A 14,973-nucleotide genomic window follows, 5' to 3' on the forward strand; every position below is an offset into this window, starting at 1 on the left:
GCAGGCTCTCATGAAGCCGCGCGCGCGCTGTCGTCGGCTACCTGCACAGGCCACTTTCTAAAATTTGTTCACGGCCTTTCTGTGGCATTGACTGTGGCGACACTCCGCGAAACGTCACACGATCGGGACTTGCGGTGGATACCGCCAGTGGGTTACTGGTGTGATTGAAGAGGTCAGCGGGGAGGTCAGGAGCCACACGGGCAGTCCTCAGCGTCAGGAGTACGGGGTACCTGATGGAAAGTCCCGACTCATCTCTGGGCAGTGTCTGGTGCCCGTCCACGTCAACTCATCGGAATGCATGCCACTCATTTCAGGTAGCGCTTGACGTCACGAGAGGCAATAGTATCGCCTCATTGATCTGTACTTTACGTGCCACTGTTCTGTTTGACTGTGTGCCTCAGCAGTAGCTAAAAGGCGGCACCAGGCGTTAAAAACGTTTCTTTCCACGCCGCCTGGCAATGCGCAGTATCGGCCTGAATTCGTCACCAAAAACCAACAAATCGCCTGGCCACCTTGCAATCGCAAGCAAGCGAACAGCCGACTCAACACCGGCGAATTACCAGGCAGCAAGTCAACGCACCGGTCGCCGCCCTCGTCCGGTCGAAATTGCGCCCCGGCCGGGCCGACCCGTGAGAGTCGGCCGGGTCTAGCAGGTCGAGCGGAGAAGGTCGAGTCGAGCTGCTCGGCCACTATACCGGCGGATAAAGATGTCGGCTCGTCGACAGCTCCGAGGCCTCCCCCGCTGCTGCGTCATCCGACACGTCATCACGGCGCGATCCAGGCGCCAGCCAGACCGGCGCCCCAGCTGATAGTGTGAGCCAGTGAGTGAGTGTGTGACTAGGACGTCACTGGCTCCAGTCAGGCGCGCCGCCGAGCCATGCCGCACAGGTGAATGGAATGATGTCCTGTCCAGGCCGGCGCAGGGTCACCGTCAGAGCGGTGGTAGGGAGATCCCTGACCGCAGCGCCGCCGTCCGGACTCGTCACCGGCTGTAACCATTGGGAGGCGTTCACCTGAGACATGCGAGCCGTGACCGGTCACCGGGTCATCGGTAACCGGAACGGGACGGACACGGCCGACCTTGTCATGGTCAGCCGATGTCCAGGCCGCACTGGGACCGACATTCTCCACCGGCCGTTGTGTTACGTTAGAACTAAACCTACGTCATTGCGAAAGAATAGCAAACTGATGCGTCATGAGGAGCAGCCGGTACCCACGGAGCCGGCGACGGTGGACCGGACTCAGACATCGGAACAAACTTTGTAACTGCTGAGTCTTGATCCTGCCACCCACGCTTTATAATCATGACACCTGGCTATCCGTGCTAAGCCGTGTCGAGCAGCGACAGCACGCAGATTCGTTGAGAAAACGTCCGGAAGGGACGGCCAGGTTCCCTGGCTGACTAACACAGGGTCTCGCCGGCACGAGGCCGCTCAGCTCCCCTCCAATTGTTCGGAGCCGCCGCCGCCGCCGCCGCCGCCGCCGTCGACACCTGCCGACGGCGACTCACGTGTCGGAACGTGTCGTCAGCACGTGGCGACCACGTGAGTTTAGCGCGCGACACTTGAATCGACACGCACGTCTGCCGCTGTTCGATGCGATGCGCGGCGTGTTGGCCAGTCCGACTGCCCGATATACCCGGTGCCGAACTGTGTGTCCGTGCACTGAGTTCACCTGACAGTCCTGAGACCTCACACGACTAATGGCACGGCGGCGAAGACGGCGCATTGAGCGCGCGCGGCCAAAAATGTGTCAGACACGCCGGCAGTGACCTAGTGAAATCCCGACCTATCTCGAGAGTGTATTCGACAGCGGGCCGACCGCGCCTTGAGCGCGGCCGCCGCTGCCGCTATGATACGGTCCGTTTATGAACAGGGCGATCGGAGCCCATTGACTGGCCGCCGAGCTGTTGTGATGGGACGGGGCGACAGACCGGTTTCAGCGGCGGCCCGCTGACACAGTCGCACGCCCCCTCTAACCTACAGCGGGCCGACAGATTTGGACAGATAACCGGCGGCTTGCGGTCGTCGTCAGGACTGCAGGGGGGCAGACGGGGCAGGGGACACACGGCGGTCCTCTCTGCGGTACCAGCGGCACGCGAACAGTCAACGACCCGCATTTTTCTCTCCGCTCGTCTCCTGAGAAGGGGGCTTTCTAACGACAGTGAAAATGCGCTGTGGGGTCAACAACCGGCAGGCATGGGGACGGGGACCGTGGCTTCGCTCCCTGCTGCTGAGCCCCCACGGCGCCAGGCCGAGCGGCCGGCCGCGCCGCGCCGCGCCAGACGCCACAGCAAGGCCGCCCATGGGCGCTTCACGAAACCGCGGGTCAACACCACGCCGGGATGGTACCAGGAACATGCCGGCTGCAGGCGGGGCGACCCAGTGAGCCTCGGACCGACACCCCGCGCCGGCTAACAGTCCGGCACCGCGCCTAATTGCGTCATGCATACGGCATCATCTTGCATCATACGCTGCATACCGGGTTATCGTACAGACCGTGTTCGGTGTGATGATTTTTGTGAGTCCATCATGTTTTCAGCGTACCCGATCGAACGGCAGTGGACAGCCAGGTGGGCGCCCAGACGCCACTCCAGTAATCCCCCGACACCTAGACATAACAGTCTGGCAAAATGATTAGCCTTGCAAGCATGGAAATGGGCGCGAGTGTCTGAGCGCACCCAGCTTGTCGCCGCGGCCGGGCAGAGACGGTCGGCACGCTCTCCGTGTCCTCCGTCAAATCACGCTGTAAGCTGGCTCTCCGCCGACGCCGCGCACGACCAGTTTGTCGGTCGCTCACCAAACGACATCCCCAATCTACATGGTGTGACAGGGGTGCAGGGAACGGGGGAGCGGATCAGCGCGCAGCCGAAATGCCAGCAATGCCAGCGATTTTTACCCACCCTTTGCCGTGGATTTAACTAGATAGTTTCACATTCAAAACAGAACATGCCGAGTGTTAGAAAATGGAGTACAGTTACGAGAGAAGTTATTTGGTGTCGGCCAATTGTTCATCCACCAGTTGATAGGTAGGTTCGGTCCGGTCAACTACACAATGAAATATAACAGTGCATATAAGGAAATATATTTTCGTATTTCATGGACTCTGACGTCAGGCAATGAAAGGGACCTATCGATATTGAATTTTGCTAAGCTTAATTGATGTTCGTACTTCGTTGTATAGAAAAACAAAACTTCAAAATAAAATTAACAGTAAACCATGCATCCGCTATTTACAGCTTCTAGTACGTGGTGTATGCAAAATTGTCCGGGAACTCGGGTTCGTTTTTCATTTTCAATAAAAAACACAATTCTAGCGAACAGTGTTTTTAACTATTGAACACAAACCTTCGGTTAGTATGTGCATTTTATGTGTGCATATTTTACGTGCAAAACGGTGATAGTTTGGAAATTACCAATCATAGTTAACTCAAAATATAGGAACCTTACAGCCGCTCGGAATACCAGAAACTCTTATACCTACGACAATAAAAATTAATTAGAACCTCAAACCTTTCGGTCCGTGCTCGACTGATACAATTCGACGATGTACTCACGTTTGAATAAATACTGGAATGCGTGGAGGCAGGGTGTGCTGTGTCGTACCGTCGCCGCCGACACGGGCACGGTCCGCCTCCGCGAGCCGTCGACGGCGTGCACATGGGCCGTCTGTGTGACGGTGTGTGCACAGTCGAGCGGCCCGTGGCCGCAGTCACATGGCACCCTGCACTGGCACGCGCTGCACTCGGAGCTGTCACCCCGCGACGCCGACGTCAACTCCATCACGGCTCGTCCTCTGATAGCGCTCTCTCTCGCTCTCTGTGCTATCTCTCTCGCTCTCGCCGTATGCTCTACCGACCAGCCGCGGCCGCCTATGTCGCCTCACCGACTCCTGCCGTGCTACTAATGCACCTCATAGCGTACACACGTATAATATCGTTCATCCAAAGCGCCTCGCTCACCAGCCGTCTCCATTGGCTGAGCGCAGTGCGGTGGGCGGGGCCGTGACGTCAGACAAGGTGACGTCACCTCGCCGGCTCGAAATCCCGGCGGCTGCCGACCGCGTCATACGTTGCATGGCAGAGCGGCGCGCGGCCCGGCGGTGCAACCACGTGCAACGGGCGGCCGACGACCAGCACCGACGGCCAGCGACAGCCGCCCCCTCGGCAAACCTTCCAACGGGAACTGGGGCGTGTCACGCTGACAGGGGGAGGGGACAAGGCCGTCTTCTCACCGTTCGGGGTCGCCTGAATCACCGGAACCTACTTCAGACCCGATAACGCATTCCGATGACGTAGCGCGTATCCGGGAGTGCCGGTGTCGACGCAATACGCACCGCTATCGTCGTCTGGCCGGCGTGGGAGTAATCAGAGCGAGCCCGGCTGCTCGGCCAGCTCCGCGCAGGACTGACTGAAGCTATAATTGTCGCCGCATTTTATTGCTCGCTGAGACGGCTTATCTGGATTTATCGGTTCGTAATCTGGCGGTGACGACCTGCTGAATTGGGAGTGGGCCGGCGATCGGACATCACCGGTCCATGGGAGCAGCGGCGGGGCACAGGTGCAGTCGGCGGGCAGAGCTGGGCAGCTATCGGCGGCGGGGGCGGCGGAGGCGGCAGGTACAAAGTGCTGTCGTCGCCCTGCGCGATGCCGGTGCTGCCGGACAGCTGCTGGGCTCCCGTCGGCCCACTGAGTGCCTTATTGTCGTCAGCGCCGGACGCGCCGCGCCGGCCGATTGGACAGTGGCGAGACACCGAGATTAGATAAACTGTTCTCGTTAACGGTGAGCGAGAATCGTTGCGCGACCTGCATCCGGAAACAGTTTGCGAGGCTGCGCATATGGGAGGTTCCGATTCTCAGAGGCAAAAACTAAAAAGGCAAATTTTCTGCGCCCATATCAGTTCAGCATCATAATGTTCATCGACTTTCCAACCTTTGATCGTAAAGGTTTAGTTTTACCTGTTATTATGGCATCATCGTTATTCGTTACAGCCACTGGGAAATTTGTGTTGCAAAATAACACAGTGATAACTTCAATCCCACTAGCAACGCCATCTTACAACGAAAGGTTTTAGCAATCGAGTCCTCGGGGAATTGTCACAATCTTGTGACAATTGACTCCGTTCTTCTTCGCGCAAAGCAGTTTTAGCTGATAAATGGAGTGACAGAACACAGAGTTTGGAGGCTTCTGTTTAAAGCTGTTATTTTTGGAGTCTTCCTTCGCAATGGTTCACGTTAAAAAATATATACCAAGAAAATAAAAAATATTAAGATAAAAATATAAATAAATAATAAATATAAATAATAAAATACTTTCCTCCTTTAATAGAAAGAAAAATGTTTGAGCAGCTTGTTATGATCCTTAATTTTGATGAGTTCGTTATGTATTCAAGCCAATATTTGCAGAAATTAACCTACCTATCATACTGAGTTCTGTATAGCACTGCCACTGAAAACTGCACCGGGCCGAGTTCAGAGCTAACAGCTACTAAACACTACCATTCATTCGAGCTATTTCGGTCAGCGAGGGCCCGATTTAGAAACGGAAGTCTGACGTATATCTGACATTCATGGTCATGGTGCAGTGCGGCGAGCCAGTTGAGCGAACCATGGCCTGTGGCCTTGAGTGACACTCTTCCAACTACCATACAGAATTCAGCAGACGACTCGACTGAAACTGCAGCCAGCAGCGAGAGGAAGGCATGAATTTATCGAAACATGCACGCCCCTGTCTAGAAAGGAACTTTTGTGAAGGCCTGCGACTCAATTTTGTAAATGATGCAGGAAAGCATGGTTTGACGACTCTCAGCGCACTAGCGAGTCCCATCGGTTACATAATTAGCTCGTCCGCCTATTGTGCTGCCATTTTTAGAAAGTTTGTTTGATGATTCGATGAGTCGTTCGGGGACCACGTTACAGAGAGCACCATTCTGATATCGCAACGGGAGCATGTCTGTCCACGCCTGTTTCGACGGGCTCGTTTTGTCAAACACCGTACTTTTTTGAAACGTTGACGGCAAGTTAAAAAATTAATTGCCATCAATAAATAGCAAAAAGGCTATCAAAGACTACCTTCATTTTGCGGGGTAGAAGCGTGGTGGATTGTGATGCTAAAATGCAGGGCCAAATCACAATGTGTTGCTGTTTAGGGTCGAGTGTTCATATGTATGTCATGAGTCTGCAGGGAGTCATGAGGCATGAATTTTGAAGCGGTCTAAAACTGGTAAAGTGGCTCAGTGAATGTGAAGTTAAATAGCTTGTGTTGGAAAAGAATAGCACCAATGCAAGATTTTAAGTGCGTCATGATGATTACCAATGCATTCCTTTGGGCGTAGGTTCTCCTCCCTTACCTTCCAATAACTGCGATTTTCTCTGTCTATGACAGCATCCATCCATGTTATCATCTTCCAATTTATCAACAGCAACCATCGTATATCCCTCCTCTTCTCGCCTCATCCTTCTGTCTGCTGTGCACATTCTCTCCTTTCCACTTCGCTTTTGACCGCCATCAGCCCGCGCCATAGCCTAAGTAGTCCTCCACCATCGCCGAAACGTTCGGGAGCGATACCGATCATTCCAGTCTCCCTTTCTCCTGAGCGCGCGCGCGCGCCGGCGTGCGTTCTCTGCTGTGATTGGTCGCCGGTGGGGACGGAGGGACGTCATGGACCGATCAGAGGCCACCGTTTGGACCCGGTCCTCCGACGGAGACCGCCCGCTTCCGGTCCTCGGTTCAGAGCGGAGCGGAGGGCAGGAGGGGCGCCACGGGCTTTAGAACACTGGACAGACGAGGTGGGCAAGTAGTTTGAAATTGCGAATATGCTAAATTTTAGCGGTTTGCACAGCGTTAGACTCAAAGGAACGTCAGAAAGAGGGATTAACATTCAATCACTTCATCAGCGCGATTAGTTCTGGAAAGTATTGTTGAGGTGTCTGCGTATCACCCACCCAGAAACACCCTTTCTGAATGTGGCAGTACCCATATGCACCAAGGTGTCTAGTTTATAAGACGGTTGCATCATGTAATCATGCAGCTAACACAGGCTCCTCGCCTGTATTTTACCATCCACCTGTTCAACAAGCGCCTCAAACAATGAGTTTCTTGCGGCTTGGACCACCCGCGGACGTTTGGCAGCGGTGTTTCTCCATTGTTACCACGAGGGGCCTCGCTCACCACCGGCGTTCCCCGCTCCCTGCCCGGCCAGACTTTTCTCAACAGAACACAGCCGAGCCCCGTCAGCGTCCAAATTTGGATTTATTCGCTACCAGTGACACACATTGGTCTCGTAACGCTCGGAGCACGTACAGGAAAGGACATTTCAGGAAGACTTGGCAAGGTCGTCAGCCCGTTGCTTACATGTACTAAAACCAGCAAAAGGGCGCGTTTGGCAAAAATTGGCACATGCGCTATCGCACGCCGTTCGCCTGATTTCCAGGTTCAGTGCGGGCTGGGTGCTATGATTCACACGAACAACCGGTCAAGTGCTGTTCCGAAACAACGGCGACCTGGTACGCGGCAAAATCCTCGCCGCGTGCCTCGAAAAAGTAAAACTTGGGATTAGTTCAGCCCGCGAATCTGGCGCTATAATGTGCATGACGTGAATGGATATATAGGATGTACGCGTGGCTTGATATATTGCAGAAGATGGCGAGCAGATGTTTGGTATTCAATCCGAAATTTCTGTGACGGTGAGTTTAATCTGACCGGACTGCGAGGGTTGTTCGGTAAGCTCTATGAATTAATGTTCCGGACGCGGCTAGCTCAATTCAGATTAGGCAGGTGTTCCCGATAGTTGAACTATGCAGGTGTCCGATCAAAACATCACAATGTATTTCATACACACACCATGAACTTGTCAATGCAGTGGTGCGTGGCAATGTTGAATATGCATGCGTCGTTCCTTTGCTTGTGTATCGTCCTCTGCCGTTAAGCATATACTGACACAAGCGGAGATGGGCATTGACGTGCTAAATGTGCATTGCTTATAATTAAATGTTTCTGCAACACTGACCTCTAATTATTTTCCCTGGTGGTGAAACAGCAATTCTGAGCTCTAACATTTGGGATCCTTTCTGGAATGGGGAATGTGCGGCAAGCACTAAAACCAGTTGTGCTCATTGCTCGAGTCTTTGGCATCTATACGCTAACGTACGCTAACGTACAGTCCCACGACAAGGCATGATAAGTAGAAATATTGCGGCGCAGTAGGCCTCTATGTGCGCAGAAGTTGGCCCGTGACCGACTCCGTGAATGGCGAGCTCAGGAAACGGAACTTCATACACAGAAGTACAGTTTTGTACACAGAAATGTAGTTTTATACTTATTTGGGAAATGTTTAACGGTTAGGTAATATTTCTCTAGCTTCATTCATAGCGGGACTGTCCCATGGACCATTTCCGAGAATAAATAAACACTCAGCAGAACAGGCCTGGAGGCGGCGACCAAGACGCTGTCGGAGTTCCTGGCAACGACCGGGGGACATCTGAAAATCAGCTGTCCGCCTGAGGTTTCGGCCTATAATCAGTTTCGATCCTGAACCATTTGGTTCCAATCCCTAACAATTTGGATCTGATCCTGAGCCATCGGGGCGCGTTCCGAATCAATCCGAGCTGGGCCAAAAATATCCGGAGCGGACTCCGTTCCATGTCACTCGCGGAGAGTAAGTCGTGATAAAACATAGGAGCTATAACCGAAGGTATGTTGTCAATAGTTAAAACACTATTCTTTAGAATTGTGTTTTTCTAGTGAAAAACAAATCTGAGTTCCCTGACAATTTGGCAAAAGCTGCCTGAGATTGGCGGGAACCATAGACCTCTGTATACAGAGGTCTATGCGGGAACGTATTCGTTTTCTAGGCCCGAATATGCACATCAATGCGAGATGACCCGGTACAGCAGCGTTTGGAGCCAATAACAATCAACCGACTATGCTCGACAGCGTCTCATTGACTCAGTGTAGCCCGAAACTAAGACGAAACATAGTTATCCAACGCTACACCAGCTATCATAGGTCACCAATATTGCCCTGATTTATCAATTGTCCACAACTCTAAACGGTACTTCCGATTACCACTTCAGCCAAGGACAAGAGAAAAACATCGGCACACCATCTGTTCATCTAAGCTCGCACATCGACAGCGCCCACATGTGGTCATTGTAGAAATCAGCTGATCATGGCCAGGGGTCCGTCTATCGTGGCCAGAGGCGAATCTAAGAGACTAGGACCCAGAGGACAACCTGAGGGTCCTGTTGAGCCCCAATCGCGTGAGAACGGTCCGACCGAGACTTTTGTGACGCCATCCGAGCAGCAGCAGCGGAGGAGGATGGCGTTCGGCGAATGTCAGTCGGTGACATCACGTATGTGACATGTGGACAAACTGTCGGGCGGGGCGGCGGCGGCTTCCTCCGAACGTGCCGCGCTCCAGTGAACGCGGCGCAGCGGGCCGTCCCAGGGTCGTTTTCAGTCCGGTGGGTGTCTGATCGCAGCCCGGCGCCTCCAGCGTGCTCCTCGCGCTCACGTCATCTAGCTCACTGAACACATGAGCTGTGCAGTCTTGAGCAACAACCTCGTGGCCTCAGCGTTCGCCAAACCGGCTGCATTGCTAGCCGCCCCGCCCCTCCCTCCCTCCCTCCCCGCGGAGAGGCGCCGCTGATTCAGGAACAGGTTATGCGTGAATCCCCGGTGACGAGGCGGAAAGTGGTCGCCCGCTGGCGGTGGGGGGTGGAGGGGGGGGGGGCGGATAAGCAGCTCAGTGGTTTATAGTGGGATGTTCCGGTCATTCTTGGTGTGCGTGGAAGTAGTTTAGGCTGATGCGGCTGGACATACCACTATTTCCGGGAGTGAGACGCCGCTGTAGTGGTGATACTGAAACTCCGGTGGCTGTTCCGCTCTGTGTCTCCCTTCCTGTGGCGACTCAATGGGTCTGTTACGCTGAAGCGGCACGACTGTCTGTCGGCTCAGTGGTGCAAGGGGATGAGAAACCGTTATGACGTGCCCTGTCCTGAATAAACACACCACCATCGGAATAAATAATCAAAGCGGCCCACTCAGAGCACGACGGTCCGGAAACCTTGACGGCGCCCATTTCTGCGGCGCTTTTGTGTTTTCTGCGGCGCTTTTGTGTCTTCTGCGGCGCTTTTGTGCCTGCAATGTCGCCTCTCTGAGTTCGACACGGCTCAGTTTCGACCATGGAGTAGCGACACGCGAGGCGAGTTCGTCTGGCCGGAGTGGTGGGGACGGGAATGGTGTGACAGGCAGCACGGCAGGGCCGGCACCAGTGGCATCGTTAGCTGCAGCGCGACACCGGCCAGCTCCCACCGTGCCGGCAGCACGGGTCACGGATCACGGGTCACGGGTCACGAAACATGGAACTGTACCGACACTGCCGTGACCTGGCAAGTGTCGGTTACGGCACGGCACCTACACGGGCCATTGCGGGCCATTGAGGGGAGATTTCATACTGTATGACTCCTCACAAAGTGTTGAACGATTCTAAACATTATGTTTATTAGTTTTATCTAAAAAAAATATACTTAAAAGTGATACTGATTGCCAATAGCTAAAAGGTCATTATTCGACTGTACTAAAACGTGTCCCTCACCCTTAGCGCTCATCTTACAAGAAGTAGCGCAATATTACCCAGAACTGAAACGTCCTACCCTGACGTAACATGCGACTTGAATGATGTCACTCACAACCCGTGCAAGTGGAGATGATATAGCGAGACTTTGACCTATCATAAATGAACAGCCTTACATGTGCTCCAGCGAAGCACGAGCTCCTACGTTGTGTGTTTATATTTAACAAGATAGGCCTCTTCAGTATCCTCTTTAAATGTTTATAAACGAGTGACCCAGCCAGCGCAAGTGCAGCGCTCGGGTCTTTGGTGTGTGTGACTGTGGTGTGACGTCATATGCATACGTCACTTAGGTACAGCAACGGATTACAGCACGGCTGCGGGATGAATGAAATACCGTTGCACAGAACAGCTGTATGCCGTCTTATTGATTGCAGTTATGAAAGGCAAACCAAAAATATTGATAATGCCCAATTCAGACACATTCTTTAAAAAAAAAAACAATCTCAGTCAAGCGAGTAAAGGCCGAACATGATAGCGCCAAACGTTGCAATGCTAGGCAGTTCCAAATATGTGATAACATTTAACCACCAGCCCAAAGCATTGATGCTTGCTTAGCTCGCGCCTGGATGGGATCTCAGCCGATTTCGCCAAGATGGGGGGGGGGCGTATTTCGCCACACCCGATTATATGAGAGACTAAGAAAGACGCGGAAAAAGCAATAGATCAGCTCACTGTAAGATATTTCAGAAATACATATAACTGTCTTTTTTCGATCAGCTCATTGCTGAGATCACAGAAGCTAAAACCAGTAAAACGCCTTTTGGGCGAAGAACGAGCGAGCGAGATAGTGAGCCCTGCACGTGCAGAAGCTAAAACCAGTAAAACGCCTTTTGGGCGAAGAACGAGCGAGCGAGATAGTGAGCCCTGCACGTGCGGAAGGGCGAGAGGGTGCTTCCAACGGGCTTGCGCAAAGCACCCTTCTAACTGGTCGCTAGCGGTGTGCCAAATTTGAACGCAATCGGCCCAGCCGTTCCTGAGATCTGGAAGCGGCATTCTGCACGTGCGCACGTGCAAACGGGGTCCAAAATGACTTTTGCACGGCACCCTACTAACTGGTCCCAAACCGTGTACCAACTTTGAGCGCAATCGGCCCAGCCGTTCTCGAGATCTGGAAACGCCCCCTGCACGTGCGCACGTGCAGTAGCACCCTAACCGCAACACATGGGAATGCATTGCCTGGTGGATGCCTACCTGTATGCCAAGTTTCAGCGAAATCGCCCAAGTAATTACCGAGTTACTGAAATGGGAACAAATTTGGCACCTCTTATTGTTGTATTTTGCACGTGCACTGGGGGTGACCCACATGCATCGAGAGTATCCTATTTTGGGTAGAAGGGATGCTGCTACCCTATAAAAATTACCGCAAGTCAATCGCCCAAGCGCCAAGCGGCTGCTGAGATATGAGCCTCTCAAAATCACTACTTTTGCAAAACAGCTTGAACACCCTTGGCTTTTCACGTGGCACGTGCCACGACGGTCACTGAGATGTATCAAAAGTAGTCAATTACGGGGTAGAAGGAATGGGGCTACCCAACAAAAAAGACCGCAGGCCAATCGGTCCAGCGGTTGCTGAGATATAAGCCTCTCAAAAGCGTTACAGGCCGGGCCGGGCCGGGCTGGGCCATACTGATACTCATACTGCTCATACTGAGATTTTTCCGTTATATTGAAAAGACTCACTTCGCTCGCTGCGCTCGCTCGCTCGTAATTATCACACAAGAAATCCCAGCTTTGAAACTTTTCACAAATCTTTGAATAACTCGGGAACGAATAGAGCTAGCTTGCGCGATGAAAACATCTTAGATCTGTTCAGCTCAACGATGTGAATGGACTGATATGCAGCATGACCTTTTTTGTAACCTTGACCCGATGTCAAATTTTGAAGTTGACCTTTTCAGATCAACTTATAGATTATCCGACGCGTCTCAAGTCAACGAGAGCAGCGCAATGCCGTTACTCGTAAAATCAACGTAATAAAAGCTGGGTACCTATCAAACGTTATAGCAGAAAAACGCTTTCCGAAAAAGCATCAGATTGTGAGTTTTTGCCCTCTGGAGGCTAAACCGTTGACCTCAGTTCAAATATGAGAGTAATATACAGGAAAAACTTTAAAAGAGCTATCATGCGCTTTTCTGTAGCACTGTCCGCGAGAAGGATGGTACGCGAATTGCAATAAAAACATTACCTACCGACTACCGTTGTTTGTTATGAAAAGCGAGCGTCTGAGCCCAAATACATACTGAAGTTCAGACGCATAGCTTCTTTGTAAACGTCGGTGAGTACAAGACTGACAGTGTAAATTTCTTGGCAACATCTTCTTACGAATTTTATGGAAAACGATTGTCCTAGAATTGAATTAAGTTGGTTCTGATCCGCAGATGATATACGTGGCTTTCTAAAAATGCCCCTTTGCACGCATGATTTGTCTACTTGTAATCAAAATTTGTCTTCCCGTGATAATGAGAGCGTTTTCGTAGCAGCTAGGTATCTGAATAAAGCATGTTCACTGTTGGGCAAAGAATACGTAAGTATAGTTAGTCATAATAACTCGGGAAAAGCAAAGTACATGAGAAATAGTAAATGTGTATTTGATTGCCTTTTTAATGAGATCTCAAAACGACTTTTTCATCTAGAGACATGCTGAGCCATCCACCTAAGTATATATTCACACTAACCTCGTGATGAAAAGGAAAAATGCATCTGCTTGGAATCGCCACAGCTCACACTGAAACTCACAGTTATCATCATGGACAGCCCGTCCATCAGGACATTTCAGCAGCCCAGACAAGGCGACTCGCGCGTGCCCGAGACGCCGTACCCCGAACCTAGCCATCCTTTGCGCCAGCTCCCAGACGGCAACCATAAGTTACGGCGACGGCACTTCGCGAACACGGCTTCATAGCGGCGTGACTCAGGCCGTGTGTATGTACACAGAAACTGGCCGCGCGGCTACTACGGTGCACGATGTGAGGATCGCCTTAACGACCTCTCCGGAGCGCCGAGGACAGCCGCTGAGTGTGCGTCTGGTCCAGTCCGCGGTCCAGGAACCGCTCAGTGCTCCGGCAGTGCCTCAACTACCCAGATTTAGAGCTGAAATGTCCGGCGAGGCCCATGAGCCACTCATTTCCGGACTGCCGGGAGCGGCGCAAAGCGAGACGACCGGAACTGAGAAAGGCGTCTCACCACCACCCGGTCATTTCGCTCCCGTTTAGAGCGCTTTTCCGGAGTGGGGCGTGAGACGACTGACCGCCGGCCGGCCAGCCGCAGTCGGGTTCGTTAGAACGCACGCCACGGCCCCTTCACGGGAGCCAGCGGAGGACTGTCTGCGGCCGGCGGGGTACAAAGCCGCGCCGGGGGCAGCGCCTGCCGCCCCAGCTGCCGGCGACCCACCGGCGCCGCCGCAGACGTGACCTATTGCCGACGGCCGGCCGGGTACAGGGAAGGGGACGCTCTTAAATGGTCCACCGGCTTTGTGCTCTACTTCGTACCGAGAGAGAGAGATGGATAGTTGTGGAGTAGACACCCCTGAACGTGACTCAGACAACAGGGAGATTTACCCTGAAGGCATAGTTGCATCCACCCCTCTACCGTTTGCAGGAATGTTCGGCTAGTCGAAAGAGAAGAAAACTGGTTCAGTTGGAAAAGTAAAACAGAAAACTTGATTTTCTGATGCAGCTCCCTGCTCGTAACTAAATAATCTTGTGAACGTTAACATACATGGACTTCTCATTGTTGTTCCAAGAGCACCTATCTCCTCATGGACAAGAGTGATGTGATGTTCCTCTCTTCAGAAGCTATCAGTTGACTGGAACGCTAATGAGCATCACACAATTGATTGTGCCCATGGTGAGCGTTGGGTCACATCATTTAACTGTAACCGTGTCACTAAGCGCGTGTGATGCGGCACAGTCTACCACTCCAGGCAACTGCTTGCCTGAGAAAAGTGGAGCACGATTCTGTAGTCAACTGGAAAGCATAGCAAACTGACCGAGCAGTTTTCAGTGACGATGCCTTCGACACAAATCGGCGAGATAAATACCACAAGCTTACAATAAGAAATTAAAACAATGGTTTAGTTTGTTGTAATAAGCGGTGTCCTAAGGCTGTCTCAGGTGCCGGAGTTTGTGTTCTTTTATCTTTTTTCCTTGTGCTGTTTTTTTTTTCTTTGTGTACTTTCCCGTCTTCTTACCGGACAGCCCTACGCAGTCATATGCCGACTGAGCAATGTAAAACACCAACACCGGTAGATATACATACATTGTAGCTTTGCGGGGAACAAAGTGACGAGACTGAAAAAGAGTACCTGTTTCTGCACTATGAATCTTGGTGAGACATGAC

General features: G+C 52.3%; 1 protein-coding gene across 4 annotated transcripts in view; it reads right to left on the reverse strand.

The window, feature by feature from the left end:
* The window catches only part of LOC122381661, a 53,745-nt gene that overhangs the window by 12,585 nt on the left and 26,187 nt on the right, over nucleotides 1-14,973 (reverse strand). Inside the window, exon 1 of one of the 4 annotated variants that reach the window (XM_043366082.1) lies at nucleotides 3,557-3,902. The exons of the other annotated variants lie outside the window; for them this stretch is intronic. Coding sequence (XP_043222017.1) covers nucleotides 3,557-3,782 — 226 coding nt within the window. The 5' untranslated portion in view covers nucleotides 3,783-3,902. Of the gene's footprint in view, nucleotides 1-3,556; nucleotides 3,903-14,973 lie in introns of those variants that run through there. 4 annotated transcript variants of the gene reach the window in all.

The sequence above is a fragment of the Amphibalanus amphitrite genome, unplaced genomic scaffold (genome assembly GCF_019059575.1).
Source record: "Amphibalanus amphitrite isolate SeventyFive unplaced genomic scaffold, NRLGWU_Aamphi_draft 000124F_arrow, whole genome shotgun sequence".
Lineage (NCBI taxonomy): Eukaryota > Metazoa > Arthropoda > Thecostraca > Balanomorpha > Balanidae > Amphibalanus > Amphibalanus amphitrite.